The sequence below is a fragment of the Oncorhynchus kisutch genome, linkage group LG11 (assembly GCF_002021735.2).
Source record: "Oncorhynchus kisutch isolate 150728-3 linkage group LG11, Okis_V2, whole genome shotgun sequence".
NCBI lineage: Eukaryota > Metazoa > Chordata > Actinopteri > Salmoniformes > Salmonidae > Oncorhynchus > Oncorhynchus kisutch.
In genome coordinates this window covers 46,104,261-46,126,351 of record NC_034184.2, presented here as the reverse complement: position 1 = coordinate 46,126,351, position 22,091 = coordinate 46,104,261, and the positions used below count along the sequence as shown (strand labels likewise).

The following is a 22,091-nucleotide window of genomic DNA, read 5'->3' as shown; positions in this document are numbered from 1 at the left end:
ATGTGCAATTCACCGACTGAGCAAGCGAACACGCCCATTGTTTGATACAAAGAGGGATTTCTGGAATGTATTTATTCCGCCAAAGGTTTCCATTGGACAAATTCAGGTAGGTCCCTCCCCGTTTTCTTCCGTTTTCTTCCATTTAAGAAACGTTTTGCAACAGAATCGGCAGAATGAATACACCCCAGGCCTCTCTTCTCTGTTTCTCACATTCTTTTGTTGGAAAATAGACATTGAATAGTTCAGAGCCATCCATTGCCATTAGACTTCCCATTGGATTAGGGACATTTACTTCAAATTGCCTTGGGATGACCTTTTTGAGTGTTTTTATATCCTTGGACAGGGACTTGAACATCCATTCAAAGACTCAAGCTACAAAATCATTTCAGTCCATTCTAGTGTCTTATCTGAGGAGTTGAGAAACATCTCACAATTATACTTATGCTTTAATGACCTAATAATGTTTCAAAACTGACCACCATATGCACACCCCCAATTTGGACAAAATAGTCCTAATCATTGACCCCTGGAAAAAGGTTTTGCTCTAACCTGCAGTCCAGAATCATCCCGATTAATAATAATAATAATAATAATCTAAATGTAATTTTTTTCTGGGCCCTGTTTCATTGGTATTGTTAACATGGCTTTGCTTTTCCTCCTTAGATTCTATGTAGATACATTTTCAATCCATTCTATGTGGATTCACGAAGCCCCTCTAATAGGCCAACCATAAGTTATTTATGTTTTTTCCTCTTTGTCATTGTTTGATTGCGGCAGTTGATCTCTGCCTAATAAAATCCAAATCATAAACACCTGTTGCTTTGCCAGAGGCTTCCTGTCTGTCAGCCCCTCACAGACCTCATTCCAACTGCCAGTTTATCCTTGTGTTGACAAATAAGACACCAACAACTGTGGCATCACCAAAACAAGCATTTTCCTAGAGGCAAGAGGTGTGAGGCACACAATACAGACCTTTGAGAAAGCAACACGAGTTTCATGTTTAAGTGCTCCACTTTCTGAAGCTCATCCCAAAGAGATGAATCATGCTGGCATGCTAGCTCTTGTGAAAAAGAGGAAGAGGCCGGTTGAGGCTGTTGCTCAGGGTCAGGTAGAGGTCAAGTTCAAGGAGGTGACTCTGTATCTGGTGGAGAGGAAGATGGGCAGCAGTAGAAGGAACTTTCTGACCAGCCTGGCCAGGTCAAAAGGCTTTAGGGTGGAAGATGTCCTCAGGTAGGCCAACCAGCACACTGTAATTCTCAAGTCAAATAGATTTTTTTGGTTTCTTGTTTTTCCATAACCTCCTGGTCATAATGTTGTTGCTCTATGTCTGATTGTTTGAAGTTTCTTGGTTCCAAGCAATGTCATTGTGTATTAAGATGGAATCGCCCACCAGCCACCACACAATAGCCTGTATAACAGGTGGGTTGTTCCACCTCAAAAAGCACAATTTCGACACCCACCATCTCAGATTGTTCTGAAATTGTTTCTGTTGTTAGAAACAGATAAGATTAGCATTCCTGCAACATTATTTTGTTGAAATATAATTACATCTCTAAGAAATTAACTCAATTGATTGCACCCAAATTGGCTATTTTAATTTATAGGACTCATATAAAATTGAATACATATGTTACCTAACATCCAATTTGGACCAAACAATGAGATAGACATGAGGAATCCAAAGAAATGGTCAAAAGCCACAAACAGACCCACCACAACCCACACCAATCTTGTATTCCACATTATTTTGTTACAGCCTGAACTGCATAATTCATTTTACAGGCATAAAATGATCCCGTCTTGTCTACCATATTTTGTTATGTAGACATTTGGAAAGTTTACCGACCAACTTGCTGTTTCCTTCAGGCCTGTTGTGAAAATGTTGTACTCACATTCAAATGTTGGATGGGGAAAAAATGGTCCAAATCGGATGGTAGGTACTATAATTATTAAATATTACCGTGCATTCGGATAGTATTCAGACCCTTTGTCTTTTTCCACATGTTGTTACTTACAGCTTTATTCTAAAATGGATTAAATAAATAAAAATCCTCATCAATCTATACACATAACCCATAACGACAAAGCAAAAACAGCAACAACAAAAACGTTTTTTATTCAACATTAAAAAACATAAATACCTTATTTACATAAGTATTCAGACCCTTTGCTTTAAGACTCGAAATTGAGCTCATGTTTCTACAACTGCGTTGTAAATTAAATTGATTGGACATGATTTGGAAAGGCACACACCTGTCTGTATAAGGTCCCACAGTTTTCCGTAGAGCTCTGAGACAGGATTGATTCGAGAGACTGATCTGGGGAAGGGTACCAAAACATTTCTGCAGCATTGAAGGACCCCAAAAACACAGCGGCCTCCATCATTATTAAATGGAAGAAGTTTGAAACTGCCAAGACTCTTCCTTAGAACTGTCCGACCCGGCCAAACTGAGCAATCGGGGGAGAAGGGCCTTGGTCAGGGAAGTGACCAAGAATCCGGTGGTTACTCTGACAGAGCTCCAGAGTTCCTCTGTGGAGATGGGAGAACCTTCCAGAAGGACAACCATCTCTGTAGCACTCAATCAATCAGGCCTTAATAGTAGAGTGGCCAGACGGAAGCCACACCTCAGTAAAAGGCACATGATTGCCCAATTGGAGTTTGCCTAAAGGACTCTGACCATGAGAGACAAGAGACCAAGATTGAACTATTTTGCCTGAATGCCAAGTGACCTGGGACCATCTCTACGGTGAAGCATGGTGGTGGCATGGTGGTAATCCATTTTAAAACAAGGCTGTAATTGAACAAAATGTGGAAAAATTCAAGGGGTCTAAATACTTTCCAAATACAATGTATATGAATCCTTCAAATGTAAAATGGCCAATTTGGGTGAAATCAATTAGCTTAATTTCTCAGAGGTCAAATTATATTTCAACAAAATAATGCTTCCGGGAATGCTTAACTTATCTCTTCCTGACTACAGAAACGATTTCAGAAACATCTGAGATGGTGGGTGTCATGGCTTGCTGAATTGACGTGGAGCCTACAGCCAGCCACAGGTTCATTTAATGATCCATTGTGCCATAGCTGGGTGGCAGCGGTAGCTAGCGATACTGAGCTGATCAAGCTTAGCCAGGCAGATAGAGCTGTATAGGTCTGCCTGAGGGGCACCAGTGGGAGGAGGCGAACTGGGAGGCTGTAGAACAGAGCTGCTGCCAGCTCCGCATCGCACCAGGCTGCGGATGATGGCAGCATTCCCAGAAACACAGCTTGAGCGCCTCTACGGTTACACTTGGCTTGATACAATTGTTTGAAACCAACCACAGGAAATAGGCCGAGTGTGCGCCTCGAACTGACATTCTGCCTAGCAGACAGTTTGATATCAGCGGCAGTTTTGATAACACCTCCCTAACACAGCCTTACACAAACAAGATATTCTCTTGAACGTTATACACACACACACACACACACGCAAGCAGGCACACATACATTGTTTGGTGCGGCTGAATGCTGTTTGTGAGGTGGATGAGAGGCACAAACCTTCATTTATAATTTATCAAGTGTGATCTGATCAGTTTAACCACTTAGATAAATCCACCATTCTAATTTCAACTCTGAAACGCAAATACACAACACCTTAAGCATTATCAAGTTTTCTGAATTGTGAGTTTATCGTGGGAGTTTTGAGTGACGAGCTAGGTTGCGATTTTGGCTTTAGCTGCTGTGAAATTAATGGCATGTCGATAATTCTGTTATCGACACACACCTTCAGTAATCTTGATCTTGGATCTCCTAGTGGGATGCAGTAGGATGCAGTGTACACTCCAGTTAGCACAGGCGTCAGCGCTCCCTATCTGAACCCCATTGACTTTAGCCTGTCCTTGCTCACTGCGCTGGAGCTCAGGGTCCCACTGTTCCTGGGAACTCCAATCGGGTGCAGCAGGGCATGCTTGCTCATTTGCATATCTATCTGCCGTGCCATTTTATATTCACTGCTGGTCGCAAGTCAGAAAAATATCAGGATTTTGGCCTAGATTATAGGGGCTGTGTTTCTGTTTAGAGGGCAGCGAGTAAAAGAGCAGTGAGGGAATGAGAGAGAGCATTCAGTTATTTATCCTTGAGAGAGCACTCTATTTTATTTATCCACCATGTCTAAATTCAGTACCTATATATCAATTTAAGCACAGAGTTGAATATCTACATCAGTCCACACTCGATTGTGACATTTTGAAAGGCTTCCTGTTTTTTTGTTAGAATCAACAGATGGCGATTAATCTGAAGGACAATTTATTTTTCCTTTTTCTAAGAGGATGGGTTTCACCACTTCTTTGTCTGTAAATAACAATATTCAGTACACCACAATAACTTCCAAAGTTGATGTTGACAGTGTGTAGAATATTTTTTTCTCTCAGTTTGGTGATAATGTAGTCATATTCACACCTGCGCAAAGATATTGAATGTGATTATATGCTCTATCCAATCATACTGTTTGTGTTATCTTTGATGAGCCTCACTCTGTTGCTGTTATTGTTGTGGAGCCTCTCTAAACCTGGTCTCAGCGGCAGGCCAACCAACCAACCAGTACACAGAGCAGTCAGACAGAGCATAAGATTCACTGCTGATTTGGCCAATTAGGCCTTTGCCTCTCTGCTGAAGTGACGCTCTGGTAGGCTGTTGGGATGTCCTGGGAGGGCCGTAAGGAGCCGTTCCGCTGTTTTACCTCAGCTAGGAGACAGGAGGAGAAGAAGGAGCATGGGGAGGATAATCATGCATGGACAGGTGCTCTGATTGGCTCATTGGTATGGTAGTTACACACTGGTGGAACAGAGAGGGTTTCCGGGCTGGGAGAAAACCAGACACGTCTGTTGTGAGGATCCCTATGGAGCTGTGGGATACTCTAGGTCAGGGATGGGCAACTTTGAATGGGGTGGGTGCCATAAAAAATCTGAACTCACCATGAGAGGCCGAAATTGCACCTTAAGTTTTCTACTATTCTAACTCGCAACATTAAGTTTCCCAATCCTGCTGTAGGTGAATGCATATCTTTATGGATCTCAATTGTGAATGCACATCATGCCTGGCTTGCCGGTCCTGACATTTTCCTTAGTCCTCAGCTCTCTGTAGCCACTGGACGACTCCTCCGCTAGCGATGTGTAGCCCCTACTTGTAACCACATCATAAGGTATTATACATGCAGGCTTTATGTAAAGTTTTACTGTAATTTTACTGACCTGTGACTCCCTTCTTCCTGTTCCTTGTGCAGTGATGATGTCACTCACGTGGTGGCGGAGGACAATCAGGCTGAGGTGTTGTGGGCATGGCTGATGGGACATGGTCTGAGGGATGTCTCCAGAGTGGCTGTGCTGGACATCTCCTGGTTCACGGACAGCATGAGGGAGGGGAGACCTGTCAGAGTGGAGACCAGGCACTGTATTCAGGTGAGGGAACCTGTGGTCAGTGTGAGTGTATGTGGGCATTTACCGCTGTGTGTGTGTGTGTGTGTGTGTGTGTGTGTGTGTGTGTGTGTGTGTGTGTGTGTGTGTGTGTGTGTGTGTGTGTGTGTGTGTGTGTGTGTGTGTGTGTGTGTGTGTGTGGGGGGGGGGGGGGGGGGTGTTGTGTTACACACAAATCCCCAAAATAAGTAAAGGAATAAAGAAATATCAAGACGAGCAATGACAATGAGTCCGGGAAAATAAATATATATGTATATGATGGTGTGTATAGACATTATGGACAGCATATGAATATAAAATATGTGTACATCAGTAGTTGTGTAGGATGAGCCTTGACTAGAATACAGTATATACATATGAAATGGGTAAAAGAGTAAACATTATTAAAGTGATCAGTGTTCAATGACTATGTACATTGGGCAGCAGTCTCTAAGGTGCAGGGTTGAGTACAGGGTAGTAGCCGGCTAGTAACAGTGACTAAAATTCAGGGCTGGGTGGAGGCCGTGGTGACTATTTAGTGGTGACTATTTAACAGTCTGAAGGCCTGGAGATGTGTATGTGTGTAGCGAGTGTGGATGTGTGTGTGTGCAAGAGAGTATATTTTGGAAACACAGTATAGATGCTGTAGTTCTGAAAAACACAGACAGTTGAATTAATTTGTCTGAGGATTCACACACAATATAGCCCTCTCTCCCCACTGAAACCATTTGCTAGCAAATGGGCATCTTGGTGAGGCTGTTTGTAATACTGTAGTATTTCATTAAAGATGCACTGACAAACCTATGTATAATTTCAGCCAGTAGTTTTGAAAGTGATGCTCATGAGCAAAAAGTGGTCCCCGTTTTTTGTGTACTAGTCATCCATTTAGCAAGATATGTTATGTCCTGCAAAATATATACATGTATATATCATTTAATATAATGTGTTATTCTTAATATCCTGGAGTGCACCTTTAATTGCTGCAGAAGACTACAACATGTCTGTGTGATTGGTGCATTGGAGTGTTGACGTCCATTTTAGCTATGTTGATTGGTTCAAGTCTATATCATGGCCTCTTGGACCATGGTCTTACACTACCGGTCCAAAGTTTTAGAACACCTACTCATTCAAGGGTTTTACTTGATTTTCTTTACTATTTTCTACATTGTAGAATAATAATGAAGACATCAACACTGTGAAATAACACATATGGAATTATGTAGTCACCAAAAAAGTGTTAAACAAACGTGAAAAGCTGTGTGAAAAGCTGTGTGAAAAGCTGTGTGAAAAGCTGTCATCAAGGCAAAGGGTGGCTATTTGAAGAATCTCAAATATAAAATACGTTTTGATTTGTTTAATACTTTTGGTTACTACATGATTCCATATGTGTTTTTTCATAGTTTTGATGTCTTCACTATTATTCTACAATTCATGTTTTAAATAAAGAAAAACCCTCGAATGAGTAGGTGTTCTAAAACTTTTGACCGGTAGTGTCTGTCAAATAGTCCCAGCCGGTATTAAATAGAACATCACAGTCCCACCTGCCTGTGGGGAATACAACCTGAGTGTACCTATGTTACCCCATTGCCTGACAGCAAAATCTTGACCTTTTTCAAACGCAATTTTCTTGTCTGCTTGTTTTAGTCATTTAAAAACAACATTTATGAAAAGCACAACATGTCTAAAGATGACGTTTCAACATTGCCTGCTCCCGAGCGTTCTGACTATTTAGAAAAACATAATATGGTATGGCTTACCTCATGCCCCTTTTAATGACAGTGCTAGTGCGTGCTAGCTAGCTACCAAGACCAACAACACAAACAATTGGACTATACAGCTACAAGTAGTGAGTGGAGTTACAAACGGACTATACTAAACAAGTTAAATGTCTTACCTGTGATTCCACACATAGCTACACATAGTGTAGTCTACTTGTACACTGGGTCCCCACATTTCCCGCTCTCCCACAATAAATAGCTTGAAGCCACCAGGCTCTTCTCGCATGCTATATTTCCCTATGCGGGAGCATTACAAACCACAGGTCAGGATTCTTGACCTGGATACGTGTACATTGAACAACACAGCAGCTTTTTGTCATGCTTTGTTATTTCTGTATAACAAAACATGTTCAACGAAGTTGGTTCTTTTATAATGTGGGGACAATGTTTTCCCAATTTGTGGGCGTGGTCGAGGGGATTTTCTTCTTATTAGTGAATATTGACTCGGAGTATAGCGCAGACATGTTTTATGTTTGGCTGCTAAGAGCCAGTGTTCATTTAAATCCAGTTTTACCCATTCTATCCATTTCCGTGGCAATTCCAAATGAAAAGAATACATTACGTTTGGTTGGAACTCAGTTTTGGGGCAACAACCCCAAGACTAGGTGTGCGACTTGTTTCTGCTATCTGAGATTATACATTTATCAAAAATGGACGTTTACATTCAGCAAATTGTCCAGTATTTCCCATGGAAGGGACAGGGACAGGATCCTCCTGGTCTGGAGGTCTCCTCCACACAGAATACCACCTCGGGGCAGCAGGGTAGCCTAGTGGTTAGAGCGTTGGACTAGTAACCAGAAGGTTGCAAGTTCAAACCCCTAAGCTGACAAGGTACAAATCTGTCATTCTGCCCCTGAACAGGCAGTTAACCCACTGTTCCTAGGCTGTCATTGAAAATAAGAATCTGTTCTTAACTGACTTGCCTAGTTAAATAAAGGTAAAATTTATATATATATTTTTTAAACTCCACCAAGCCCACTTTCTCAGGCATCCTCTGCTATAGGGAGGTGAGATAGCCTGAGTTCACCATAAGTGCCACCCTACTACAGTAGTATCTACACTGTTAAAACCTATTCTGTTTCCATACATTTGTTTTATGCGGGTAAAGTACATATCAGATAAAACATTTCATGACAGGCCTGATAGAAACAGCAAATTTGCCGGGACACTTTCCAAATGTCGACAAGACAAAATATGCTAGACAAGGTGGGTGGAAACGCTTTTATGCTCAAAGATTGATTTAATAACCATCATATTGAAGTAAACTTGGTAGTGTGAATTAGTCCATGAAAGAAGGATGTTGGGGAAGGAGAGACAGATAGTAAAATGCAACCTTGAACATACTGAGTCAATTTTCTCAACGACATTTGCAATAATACTAATTACCATATGGTAACTGATTAGTCGGTATGTCACTGGTGACGCTCAATAAAGGAGTAATAAAATATAAAATCCTTATCTAAAGTTAATGAATTTAATGCTAACAGATTTGAAGGGGGAGCTTTATTGTGTAGGTGTGTGCGTGTGTGTGTGTTTGTGTGTATGCACGTGTGTGCATGTGCGTGTTTGTGTTTGTGTTTGTGCATTGGTGTGTGTCTGGGTGTGGGTGTGTCAAAGAGAGGAATTGTAGAGAGAACACTTAACTTTCTCTAGACTCCACTCACATTAAGACATTTCAGTTTGCTTGACAGCGGCAGAAGGATCCCCCATATTGCTGTCGCATGTCAAATAGACCCATCGGCGTAACGTCAGGACTCGGAGCTCGCTCCTAACCAAAACACAGATTTGTTTCTCCTGGAAGGCACTGTGGAGGCATCTACAACAGAATAAAGAAATATACTGTCTGGTTCTTCTCTTCTTCCTACCATAACTGGGTACAAATGTGATTCGAAATCATTTCAAATACTTTAGCTGGGCTGGATTGAGCTTGCCTGGCGTAATAAAACCAATAGAAAGACCCAAATGTGCAAACCCAGTCCATCTGACACTTCAGACAAGCTAAAGCAAATAAAGTATTTGAAATATTTCAAATAGCATTTTGAACCCAGTTCCACTTCCCACCAACCTCATCACAAAAGGGCTTGCAAGCCTGCCTTTCTGACAACATTATGCAAAGATATGACGAGTGGGTGCCAAAGCTATGCAGCAACGGATATGAAAATGTCTATTTCCCATTCCTGCGCAGCCATTCGTGCTATTCCATATGAAATGCTCAAATCTGGCCCATCAATAGATTTCTGGTGGCTATGTCATCAAGAAGCTGAGCTAATGATGCAATGTTAACGTTTATCGACCTGTCTCCTAAGGTAACCACAAGCCTCTTTTTACTGCTTATCCCGTGATGTATCCCTATTTTAAATTGCACAAGGCAATACACCATGGCATTTACGTGTGCCACGCTTCCAGTAGAGAGTTATAAATCTATTTAAGAGCCTTGTGTAGAGAGACAATATTCTCAGAGCTGGCTTTGCTAGCACTTTTGCCTCAGGGTCTTCCTAACACTATAAAAACACTGTGCGTTTTACAACCATAAATATTTCACCCTGTACCTTGCACAGTGTGTCTGAAGGGAATTTTACCTATTAAAAAACGATTTAAATGTAATATTTCTGTTAGGTACTTACCAGTAGGAAAACATACACTGAGTATAGAAAACACTAGGAACATCTTCCTAATATTGAGTTGCACCCCTTTTGCCCTTAGAACAGCCTCAATTCCTCGGGGCATGGACTCTACGTTCCCAAAGTTGTGTTAAGTTGGCTGCATGTCCTTTGGTGGTGGACCTTTCTTGATACACAAGGGAATCTGTAAATGTGTGCCATTCACCCTCTGAATGGCACACATACACAATCCATGTCTCAATTGTCTCAAGGTTTAAAAATCCTTTAAATCCTCCTGTTCATCTACACTGATTGAAGTGGATTTAACAAGTGGCATCAATAAGGGATCATAGCTTTCACCTGGATTCACCTGGTCAGTCTATGTCATGGAAAGAGCAGAGCAATGTTTTGTACACTCCATAATTGTATTTACTGATATCAATAATTATAATTTTTATATCAAAGTATTTATCAATATTACATTTTTTTTTTTTTAATCTAAAATATTATATGATAATGACCTTCATGGGGCGGGATTACATTTGCATGCTCTTACATATGGTCGCTAGTGAAAGTCTACTCACACCTTGCACAGTTTTCTCATTTAGTACATTTGATTGCTTTTCCTATAGAACTACACAACCTACTCATATTTTTCAAAGTGAAAGTCAAATTATATTTAATAAAAATAAATGTTTTTAAGATATTAAAGTGTTTTGATTGTGTATATCTTCACACCCCAGAGATAATTGGTGGAATCACCTTTGGCAGCCATTACAACTGTGAACATTTTTGAATAAGATTCTACTAACCTTGCACAACACTTAGGGCAACATATCTATTGTTTTTGTCCAAATTACTCAAGCTAAGTACATTTGGTTGCGATCATTGATGGACAACAATATTCTAACATACTCCACAGCCACTATTGGTAACAAGCATACCCATGACATGATGCTGCCAACACAATACTCATGTTATTCTAAATGATTCACACCTGTAATGGCTGGCAATTGTGCTTCAACCAAGTATTAACAATGGCCAGGCTGCCGGAAAACGTGTGGCGAGGCGGTATTTGCCCCAGCACTTTTCAACGTACTTTATTATGTATAAAATACAGCACATCGACACAAATAATTAAAAAGAGGGGCAAAGTATGTTTTTGTTGTTGTCGATTTGCCTCATGATTTGTGAACTCATGCACAATTTCTCTGTTCTTCAAATTGGAGTGCTGCTGCAGGCTTTGTGTGTGTCTGACCAATCAGATTCAAGGAAAGTGCAGGTCTCTGAAGGACCACTCTCCACTTTCCTCTATTTATTTAGCAAGCGTGATGAAACATCACTCTAGGCACCTAAACATTAGTGATCTGACATGCTGTATTGCATGGAAACTATACTTTTTTTTTTTTTTTTTCATTCTGATCAACTGTAGGCTACTAACAACAGCAGCTGCATAGTGTAGCCTGCTATGCACCCTGTCCCTCTGGCCAGGGTAAACAAAGCAATAACGTTGTGCATTTGTTTGTGAGAAAAAGTGGAGGGGATCAAATTTGGTTTATATTCAAACTTGAGCTGACTAAGCTATCTAGACTTTTTCAATCCAAAATGATGAACTGGAATTAATCAATAAGCCCAATAGCTGACATAGACTGTGTGTTGACTTTTATTTAGGCCTACAGTTGCATAAGGCAGGACTACGCGATGCAAACCTGCTTAAAGCAAGCTCAGCCCTGTGAGTTTTCAGGGAATTCAGGGGAGAAGGATTTGTGACAAAACTTTTTTTTTACTGAGGATATTTTTTTAGACCTGTTGTAAACCAAGGTTTACAGAACCCATCTGCTGCTTTCTTATGTGGTTTAACTAAGGGAAAGCAGTGGTGAAATACAGAATTGGACGATGTGAGGAAATTCTGGTAATAAACATTTCCCCATGAAATATCAACGTCTTAAAGTGCTCACAATTACTTTTGTTGAAGATTCTGGCTTTAATCATTCCCATATGTTCATTTCCAGCTGGCAAAGATAAGTGGAACATTGGGAAGTGCTCAGAAAAGTCAGTATAAAGGGAACCTGTACTAGCCACATTATTTAATGAATATGCACAAATATTAGCAATAAAGGTGCAGATGTACTGATCAATCTTTTGGGTTTATAGACGACACAGATGGCTGGGGTATAACGTATTCAAAAAGCCAGATGTCAGTGAGGGGTTCATCACTTTAAATACGTTTATGTTGTAATCACCCAATAGAAAACCCATTTTATCTTCCTTATTAATCAAATCCAAAGTTGATGCAAGGTTATCAATGAAACTACCAATAAACTATTTACCAGAGAGGGTTTCTATGAAAAGAGATTCATCATCACTGTTATCAGATGTAATTGCGAGGTTCTCTTTAACAAAGAGTTGAAAACGTTTATGAACAAAAATGGATACTCCTCCTCCGACTCTTGAGGTTCTATAGTGGTGAACAGCATTATAAGGAGATGTGATAAAAACATGGTTGTCTCTTCAGTTAACCATGTTTCTGAAAGGGCAACAAAGGAAAATGAATGATAGAGAGAAGACACATAATGAACAAGGTTGTCACGATTTTTAAGAATACTGTAACGTTCATCGTCCTTGTCTGAGGAGTATGAAGGACCGGAGGACCAATGCGCAGCGTGGTACGTGTTCATGATGAGTTTATTAAACACAGAACACAGAACACTAAAACAAAAATGACAAAGAGAATGACACGAAACGAAACAGTCCTGTCTGGTGACATACACAAAGACATAAAACAATCACCCACGAAACACAGGTGGGAAAGGCTACCTAAGTATGTTTCTCAATCAGAGACAACTAACGACACCTGCCTCTGATTGAGAACCATACCAGGCCAAACGCAAAACACAACATAGAAAAACTAACATAGACAACCCACCCCAACTCACGCCCTGACCAACCTAAAACAAAGACAGAACAATATAACTAAGGTCAGAACGTGACAAATACTGCGAACGTTCAAATGAAAGTTAGAAAATAAGCTTGTCTTGGAATTAGATAAACTGCTATACAGGTTGTTAAATTGCTTAGCATTATAGTAAACACAAGTGATCAAATAATTTCAGGTAAATTTCAGGAAATTTGAATCTGTATCAAAACAATCATTATATTTATTGTTCTCCAGTAATATCTAATGGGTTGTTACATCCTCAATTCCATCGATTAAAATGTTAATGCGCCTCGATCGGTTTTCGAGGTAGTCTCCTTTGGAAGAGTGCTTGTCAAGTGTTGTTTGGAAATTTGCGAAATCCTCAGACATGGTTTGAATGCGGTCTGGCAGGTGACATTCGTGACCTTTATCTCCTCCACCTCCGACAGCGTCATTTCCAAATTGTGTTTAAATTCCATTACAGATCATCAACCCTTTGTGTGTAGAATCCATAAAGAGCTGCAGGAAGGACTTAAAGTGATTTTCCTGCAGATCTATTAGATCTTTATAGAACTCTTTTTGTTGATCGAGTAGTTCATGGAGTGTAGGCGTTTTGCTGCGTTTTTTGTGTTAGCCATGCTACAAGCTTGTTGTGAGCTAAAAAGAGTTTGCGAACACAAGCCACACCCCACCTCCCAAAAACAAGCTCCGCCAGTGAAATGGCAAACACACTCAAGCAACACACACTTGCACCAGTGAGATCACACATGCACCAGTGAGATCACACATGCACCAGTGAGATCACACATGCACCAGTGAGATCACACTTGCACCAGTGAGATCACACATGCACCAGTGAGATCACACATGCACGATAAACAGTGAGAAAGCGTAGAACTTGCTCACTGTATGGACCCCGGCTGCACTTACCTAAACGAGCGGGAGATTACCAACACGCATGTTAGTGTTGCGGATACAAGCAGTATGCGGGGCAGTAAGCCAAAACACAGGTCAAAGATGCTTGGGAGAAACAACGGTAGGAGTATTTTCTTACCCATGGAACGAGCAGCATGAACGAGCAGAGTGAACGAGTGTCGTCCGATGTAGTTATTGATATACAAATATGAAATTATTGATATAAAAAATGCAATTAATATCTGTGAACACAGAGACACCTGTTATCCCTGTGCGGTGGCTGTTATCAATCTTCTGTTTAGGAAGAGCTAGTGCCCCCTCCCGTAGGAGTGGATGCCTCTGTGACCCCTAACCCTAGTTGGCGGCCCGAACACACCTCTCTGTCTGTGTGGATACCACTAGTCTGTGTAGACACACACACACACAAGCGTTCACATCCCCGTCCACATGCCCACACAAACATTTAGTCAGAGGATTAAAATACCGCAAAGGCAGAAAAAAAATGTATGTTATTTTCTGATCTGTATAGGAGAGGTGAAATTAAGTTTCACTTTTGATTGGCATAAAATCTGGTGCCATGAAATATATTCAGAGCTATTCAATGTTTTTTTTTTTTAAGAACAGGAGAGCCCTCTGGCTAGGGAATAACTGATGATTTTTTATATATATCCCTTACTGATTTATTCCGTCATTCAGTGTGAGAGAACCTGAGAGATGCCAAGCCCTTTTTCATGATCTTCCTTTTAACGCCCCTGTTCTTTCTTTAAACGTATCTCCGTCAACACAGCATGGTGGCATTACCTCCTTACGATTCTTCTCTGTCACCGTGTTCCTGAGCCACTAGGTCATTTTCACAGACACAATGTGCCATTGTAGATGTCTCATTGTCTGCGAGAACATTAATATTATATCTGTAATCCTTTTGATACATCACACGTGGACAATTTCTTCTTAGGAAATGAAACAGCAATTTACAAGAGGCACATTGGATTATGGGTTTGCAAGAATTCTTTATGTGTTACAGGTTAGCTGGAGTAATGGACTTGGATGCCACCAGACTGTATGATGAGTGTCATTAGACTGTTGCCTTGGTGACATGGGGACTGGGATATTCTCAACCTCCTTTATTGTTGTTCAGCTTTCAGAACTCATAACAATTTCATGTAACTTTTTGAAATCCCCTTTTGTCACATTTAGCATGATCCAGAAACTCTGGCTGATGCGGTGACTTATCATTGGATTGCTGGTGAACATCACTCCCACTGGAGCAAGTATTTCCCGATGAAGTCAAATACATTTTTTTTTTTTTGTACACAGAACACACCCACAGGGACAGACTGTTCTCCACCCACTGCTGTGGCCAATGTTTCTCAATACGCATGTCAGAGGCGGACGACCACGGAAAATCACAACAAGATATTCACAGTAAGGAAAAACAGAACACACCCCCATACAAGCACACCTTCTCAATTGCATGTCCCTATCTCTGTCTTTGTGAGGCTATTACACGCTCATTGCTCCCACAAAGCATCCATCCTAACCAGTTGTGCTCTGATTGGGGTCTCTTCCTTCACACACCAATGCACCGACGCTGACCCCAATCAGATAAATTAACCTACAAATGAGAAGCATCTGCAGGTAGGCCATGATGAAGGCAGAACAGCTGAGGTGCCCACGAGGACTGACACAGGCTGGTATGGGCTGACCCTGAGGCTAGGCACGCCAGACTGAGATGGGCACTTGACGTAAAGCTTCTCACCAACAATGACGGATCTGTCTCTACGCCATCTGGCCATCGGGCAGCTAGTGGCCAATTCCAGGGGAAAGAGGGATGGGGGGGGGGGGGGACAGGATGTGAGGGAGTGTGAAGGCTGGTTTACAGTCCGTCTATCGGCATGTCTGTAAACAACACAAAAAAAAACATCCGTTTTAAAAAGGTGTAGACCTTACAGTGAAATGCTTACTTACAAGCCAAGGTCAATGCAAATAGTCTGGGTAGCCATTTGGTTAGCTGTTCAGGAGTCTTATGGCTTGGAGGTAGAAGCTGTTAAGAAGCTTTTTGGACCTAGACTTGGTGCTCCGGTATCGCTTTCCGTGCGTTAGAAGAGAGAACAGTCTATGACTAGGGTAGCTGGAGTGTTTGGCAATTTTTGGGCCTTCCTCTGACACAGCCTGGTATAGAGGTCCTGGATGGCAGGAAGTTTGGCCCCAGTGATGTATTGGGCCGTACGTACTACCTTCTGTAGTGCCTTATGGTTGGAGGCCGAACACTTGCCATACCAGGTGGTGATGCAACCAGTCACAGGATGCTCTTGATGGTGCAGCTGTAGAACTTCTGACTACCGCTGATCTGATCTAAAACTTCCAGGTTGGTGCTTGGTGATGAAGAGTTCCTCCAAGCCTTATTAAGCAGAGCTTACTGGGAGCATATGGAGACATCTGTTTCATAATGACTTTCACTTCTCCCTGACTGACTACACATGCAGACTCTCACACTTGCACACATATTCATGCGACATGTTCATGCCACCCACACACACACCCACCCACACAGACAGACCGAGACAGACACTTGAGTGGGAGTGGTGCTCGGTTCCCCTTCCCCTGTTCCTTTCCACTGCATTAGCTCTGTAATCACCAGTCTCCCTTCACTCCTCATCAGGCTGATGTTTCACTCATTATTCCACTTCAACATACATCACTCACAAGTGTTATTTGGGATAATTACTGTAATGTCAGTTCAACCTGTGGCCGTGGAGAAGAGACAGAAGTAATTAAACTAAATCCTAATATCCTGGGAGCATTAGGGTTAAAGACCAGGGAGGTCTGGTGAAATATCAAAGAGCCTGAATGAACTACAGCACCTAGAAGGTTTCTCTACAAGGATGAACACATCTAAAAGATGTGGAGATATACAGTGTGGTCTGAAATTATTGACACCCTTGATAAAGATGAAAAACAATTGTTTAACAAGTAATGTTTTTTTCTCTCAAAAAGGTAGGGGTCAAAATGATTGACACCCCTGTTTTCAATACCTCACTGTGAGGATAATGGCACTGAGCCTTTTCAAAAATATTTGATAAGTTGGAGAACAGAATCCTTCCATATCCGTGATATCCTTATGGACTTCCCTCTTCATTTCAAACCACAGGTTTGCAATGGGTTTCATGTCCGGAGACTGAGATGGCCATTGCTAAATGTTGATTTTATGTTCAATTAACCATTTCTTTGTGGATGTTGATGTGTGGCTTGGGGTTCTTGTCTAGCTGGAAGATCCACTTGCGGTCAAGTTTCAGCCTACTGTCAGAGAAAACAGATTTTTGGCTAAAATATCCAGGTACTGGGTAAAGCTCATGATGCAGAAGAATAATGTTGAAAAAAAACTAGTTAAAATACTGTACATTGAAATCATACATTAAAAGCATCTTCATGTGTCTTCAGCATGGATTTAAATAGAGCCACTGACTCTGCAAGCCTGATCTCCTCTGATCGCCATGCCAGAGGATCTCAGGCTGTGTCCTGGCTCGTAGGGAGATAAAATATCAGAGATATAGGATGGGGATAAACCAAGCCTAGTCTTAAATGTGATTAATACTTTTGTTAAATCTAGTCTAAAAGTGACAGGTAGCCAGTGTAAAGAAGCTAAAATAGGTGCCTGTTAAATGTCGAGTTGCAGCATTTGGGACAAACTGTAGATGACGGAGACATGCATTCAAAGAGGAAATAAAAGCATGTATACCTTTTTCCAGATCAGGGACTGAAGAAAAAGATTTGACTTTAGCTATAATTCTTAGATGACAAAAGGCATAGTGAATAGGTGCTGGGAACGATACTGAACCACCCATGTTCACTGAAAAAAAATCTGCCACATTGATATGATCTGAACCAGTCGAGGGCAACTCCTGAGATTCCCACCCACCTCTCCAGCCGGTCAACGAGTATATAATGATCAATAGTATCAAACGCGGCACTGAGATCCAAAATAATTAGAATAGAGCATTCGCCGGCATCCTCAGCCAACAGAAGGTCATTACTGACTTTTAATAAAGCAGTTTCCGTTGTGTGAAGTGAGTGGAAGCCCGATCGGAATTTTTCCAAATAAGGTGTTCATACTCAAATAAGCCAACGTTGAAAACGTCTAAAATCTTGGATAAATGAAGCAAGTTGAGAGAGGTCTATATTTGCTCAGTAAAGAAGGGTGAAGATTGAGCTTTTTAAGAAGAGGTTGGATCAGAGCAATTTTAAAGCAGGCTGGAAAGGAGCCATTTACAGTTGACAGTATGTTGGGGCCAACAGTAGGCATAACCTCTTTTTGTAGTCTAGTAGAGTATGGAAAGCCATTTTAACATACAGGTATATTCATTGTATTATTTCTATTAATAATTTCATTTTTTACAACAATAATGTTATTTTCGATATCAATGACACGTTTTTATATCAAAGTATCTATTGATATGAAAAATGTAATGTTAATTATCGATATCAATAGTAAGAACTTTTTATATAAATAATTCCCCATAGGATTCAATAGAGAAACAGATATCAAAAGTAACATATTTGTTTATATCAGTAATTGCCGAATACTGCACATCTTAGCATATATTTAGCATTATAAAGACTTAAACAAATCAGCTTCTAGTGCCTTGAATGTCAATGAAGAGGAGGGTACCGAGAGATAGTCATCCCATTTTGTTGCCTTAAAATCTAAAAATGGATTACATTCGATTGGTTTCATACTTAACCTACTGTCTTAGGTTTCAGTTAGCATGAAAATATCAATGTATTTGGAAATAACAAATTGCATGTGAACAACTTATTTAGAGATCTTACATTCAATGAACCGATCTTGACATGTTATTTAGGTTAGTTAGAGTTAGAGGAACATAAATTAGGTTACTTAAATTAACTACACTATGGGACATAATATGCTTTCCATGTCCTCTTTTGCTTATTATGACAGGGAGGATTGGAGCACTACCAGACCAAGACCGTCAGTGTCTAAAACAGTTAGCAGTTGCTGGAAATAGGGTGAATCCCATCTCTTTTAAAGATTGCTGGTTGCTCCGAGCAGCAAGTTAAAATTGTTGCAAAAGGAGACCTTCTTTTAGGTACCCGTTCAGGGCAATGAGGCGGCTGAAACATTCAGAACCCCTATCATGGTCCAAACAAACTATCATGGTCCAAACACACCAAGAAAGTTGTGAAGAGGGCACGACAACACAATTTGGCATGGGTCCCCAGATCCTCAAAAAGTTTTACAGCTGCACCATCAAGAGCATCCTGACCGGTTGCATCACCGCCTGGTATGGCAACTGCTCTGCATCTGACCATAAGGTGCTACAGAGGATAGTGTGTACGGTCCAGTACATCACTGTTGCCACACTTCCTGCCATCCAGGACCTATGTACTAGACAGTGTCAGAGGAAGGACCAAAAAAATTGTCAAAGACTCCAGCCACACAAGTCATAGACTGCTCTCTACCGGGAGGAAGAGCAGTTCCGTCTTGTCGAGGTTGAGCTTGAGGTGGTGGGCCGACATCCAAGTTGAGATATCTGCCAGGCACAGAGAGATGCATGTTGCCACCTGGGTGTCAGAACGGGGGGAGGAGCAGTTATAGGAGAGACCATGTGAGTATATGACTGAGCCGAGTGACTTGGTGTATAGAGAGAAGAGGGCCTAGAACCGAGCCATGGTGGACACCAGTAGTGAGAGTACATGGTGCAGACACAGATCCTCTCCATGTCACCTGGTAGGAGCTGCCAGCCATGTGGGATACAATTCAAAAATGTGCAGAGCCTGGTGGTTCACGGTGTCAAAGGCAGCTAGATAGATCTAGGAGGATAAGAACAGAGAGAGCTGATCAAAGACAGCATGCTCAAGTGTTTTGGAAAGAAAAGAAAGGGATACAAGTACTCAGTTTGTCAGATGAGTCGAGTGTTGGTTTCTTGAGGGGAGCATGCCATTTTGAGGTCAGAGGGGTCGCAGCCAGTGGTCAGGGATGAGTTGGAGGGAAGTGAGGAATGAGAGGTCTCCAGAGATGGTCTGGAGAAGGGAGGAGGTGGTCGAGCGGGCAGGATGTCGGGCAGCCAGACCTCACTAGTTGCCGGATGTCATCTGGAGAGAGAGGGGAGAAAGAGGTCAAGGCGTAGGGTTGTTCTGTGTGAATGACACCAGTGGACACAATAGGCTGAATGAATGAGTAGCGGATGTTGTCAACCTTTTCAAAGTGGCTGACAAAGTCGTTCACAGAGAGGGAGGGGGAGGAGGAGGACTGGAAAGGGGAGAGTGCGAGTCATAGGATGCAGAGGGAGGAAAGTAGGGTCGATGAGGCAGAATCAGGAGACAGCAGGGAGAAGGATTTAGCAGAAGGGAAATATGATATCATAGAAGAGGAGAGAGGGTGAAGATTGCAATGGAGCATGACCATCTGGGTAGGGGCTGAGTGATTAGGGTTGGAGGAAAGGGAGACAGAAAACAACTCCGCAGAACAGTCTTTGTTTCGGCAATGGTCTTAGTTTTGCATCAAAACTGACACGACTGCCGCTTACAGCTGCCGGCCGAGAAACCAGGAGAGACTGAAGAACTAACACAAATTGATAATTGCCCAGCAGAGGTTGAGAGCACACCTCCCTGTACTAATTGTTGATTGCCTTATTGAGGTGAAACCACTCCCCCTCCAATACAGCCACTGACTACCAAAACAAGTCACAAATTGCTCTGCCCCTTGATCCTGGTTGATATGTCAACAACTATCTGCAAGTTATGAGTGGTCAACAGTTCACACACCAAGTAGGACACTGGGAAGACAAGCAGCGCTTAAAGTAGATTTCTCTAGCTAGCAAAAAGACAGTACTACACCAGAACACATAAAGACCAACAAATATTATAGTTGGACCAGGTTTTCATCAGGAATCTCTCTGTACTGATCCGTTCACCTTTCCATCGATCCTGGCTAGTCTCCCAGTCCCGGCCTCTGAAAAACATTCCCACAGCATGATACTACCAGTACCATGCTTCACTGTAGGGATGGTGCCAGGTTTCCTCCAGACGCGACGCTTGACATTCAGGCCAAAGAGTTGTTTCTCATGGTCTGAGAGTCCTTTAGGTACCTTTTGGCAAACTCCAAGCGGGCTGTCATGTGCCTTTTACTGGGGAGTGGCTTCTGTCTGGCCACTCTACTATAGGCCTGATTGGTGGAGTGCTGCCGGGATGGTTGTCCTTCTGGAAGGTTCTCCCTTCTCCACAGAGGAACTCTGGAGCTCTGTCAGTGTGACCATCGGGTTCTTGGTCACTTCCTTGACCAAGGCCTTTCTCCTCCGATTGCTCAGTTTGTACGCGGGGACAGTTCTAGGAAGCATCTTGGTGGTTCCAAATGTCTTCCATTTAAGAATGAAGCCACTGGAAGCCACTGTGTTATTTGAGACCTTCAATGCTGCAGACATTTTTTTGTACCCTTCCCCAGATCTGTTCCGCGGCACAATCGTGTCTCAGAGGTCTACAGACTAATTCTTCGACCTCATGTCTTGGTTTTTGCTCTGACATGCACTGTCAACGGTGGGACCTTATATAGACAGGTGTGTGCCTTCCCAATTTACGTTCAATCAATTCAATTTACTACAGTTAGACGCCAATCCAGTTGTAGAAACATTTCAAGGAGGATCAATGGAAACAGGATGCATCTGAGCGTAATTTCGAGTCTCATAGCAAATGGTCTGAATACTTATGCAAATATATATATTGTCATTATGGGGTGCTGTGTGTAGATTGATGAGGATATTTTAAAAAATATATATTTTAGAATAAGGCTGTTGTCACGTTCAGACCTTTATTTCCTTTGTTTTGTATTTATTTAGTATGGTCAGGGCGTGAGTTGGGTGGGCAGTCTATGTTTGTTTTTCTAGGTTTTGGGTATTTCTATGTTTCGGCCTAGTATGGTTCTCAATCAGAGGCAGGTGTCATTAGTTTGAGATAGATTGAGAATCATACTTAGGTAGCCTGGGTTTCACTGTGTGTTTGTGGGTGATTGTTCCTGTCTCTGTGTTTGCACCAGATAGGACTGTTTAGGTTTTCGCACATTTATTGTTTTGTTAGTTATTTCATGTCTAGTTCCTTTATTAAAGAACATGAATAACCACCACGCTGCATTTTGGTCCGCTTCTCCTTCACCACAGGAAAACACTTACAGCTGTAATGTAGCAAAATGTTGAAAAAGGGAACGGGCCTGAATAATTTCCGAATGCACTGTAGAACGACAGTTGTGTATTAAAAGCTCCATTCTAGTGGCCTACTGTTAACCAGTGGTGCCATGTTTGTGCAAGTGTACCTTTTTCGGGGGTATCTGAGTTGTGTTTCCATCTCAAAGTCTTCATCTTCCTCATCAACTTAACCCATGTAATCAAAATCTTTACTGATGATGTGCAGAATTTCTCTTGCATGTTGTAATCTGAATAC

General features: G+C 41.7%; 1 protein-coding gene across 2 annotated transcripts in view; it reads left to right on the top strand.

Moving 5' to 3' along the window:
- Positions 1 to 918: 918 nt before the first annotated feature.
- The window catches only part of LOC109899068 (DNA nucleotidylexotransferase), a 140,468-nt gene continuing 119,295 nt past the window's right edge, over positions 919 to 22,091 (top strand). Inside the window, exons 1-3 of one of the 2 annotated variants that reach the window (XM_020494118.2) lie at positions 919 to 1,230; positions 5,262 to 5,436; positions 14,958 to 15,065. In XM_020494118.2, the coding sequence (XP_020349707.1) occupies positions 1,037 to 1,230; positions 5,262 to 5,436; positions 14,958 to 15,065 (477 nt within the window). In that variant the 5' untranslated portion in view covers positions 919 to 1,036. The remainder of the gene's footprint in view (positions 1,231 to 5,261; positions 5,437 to 14,957; positions 15,066 to 22,091) is intronic. The other variant, XM_020494119.2, reaches the window with a different exon arrangement.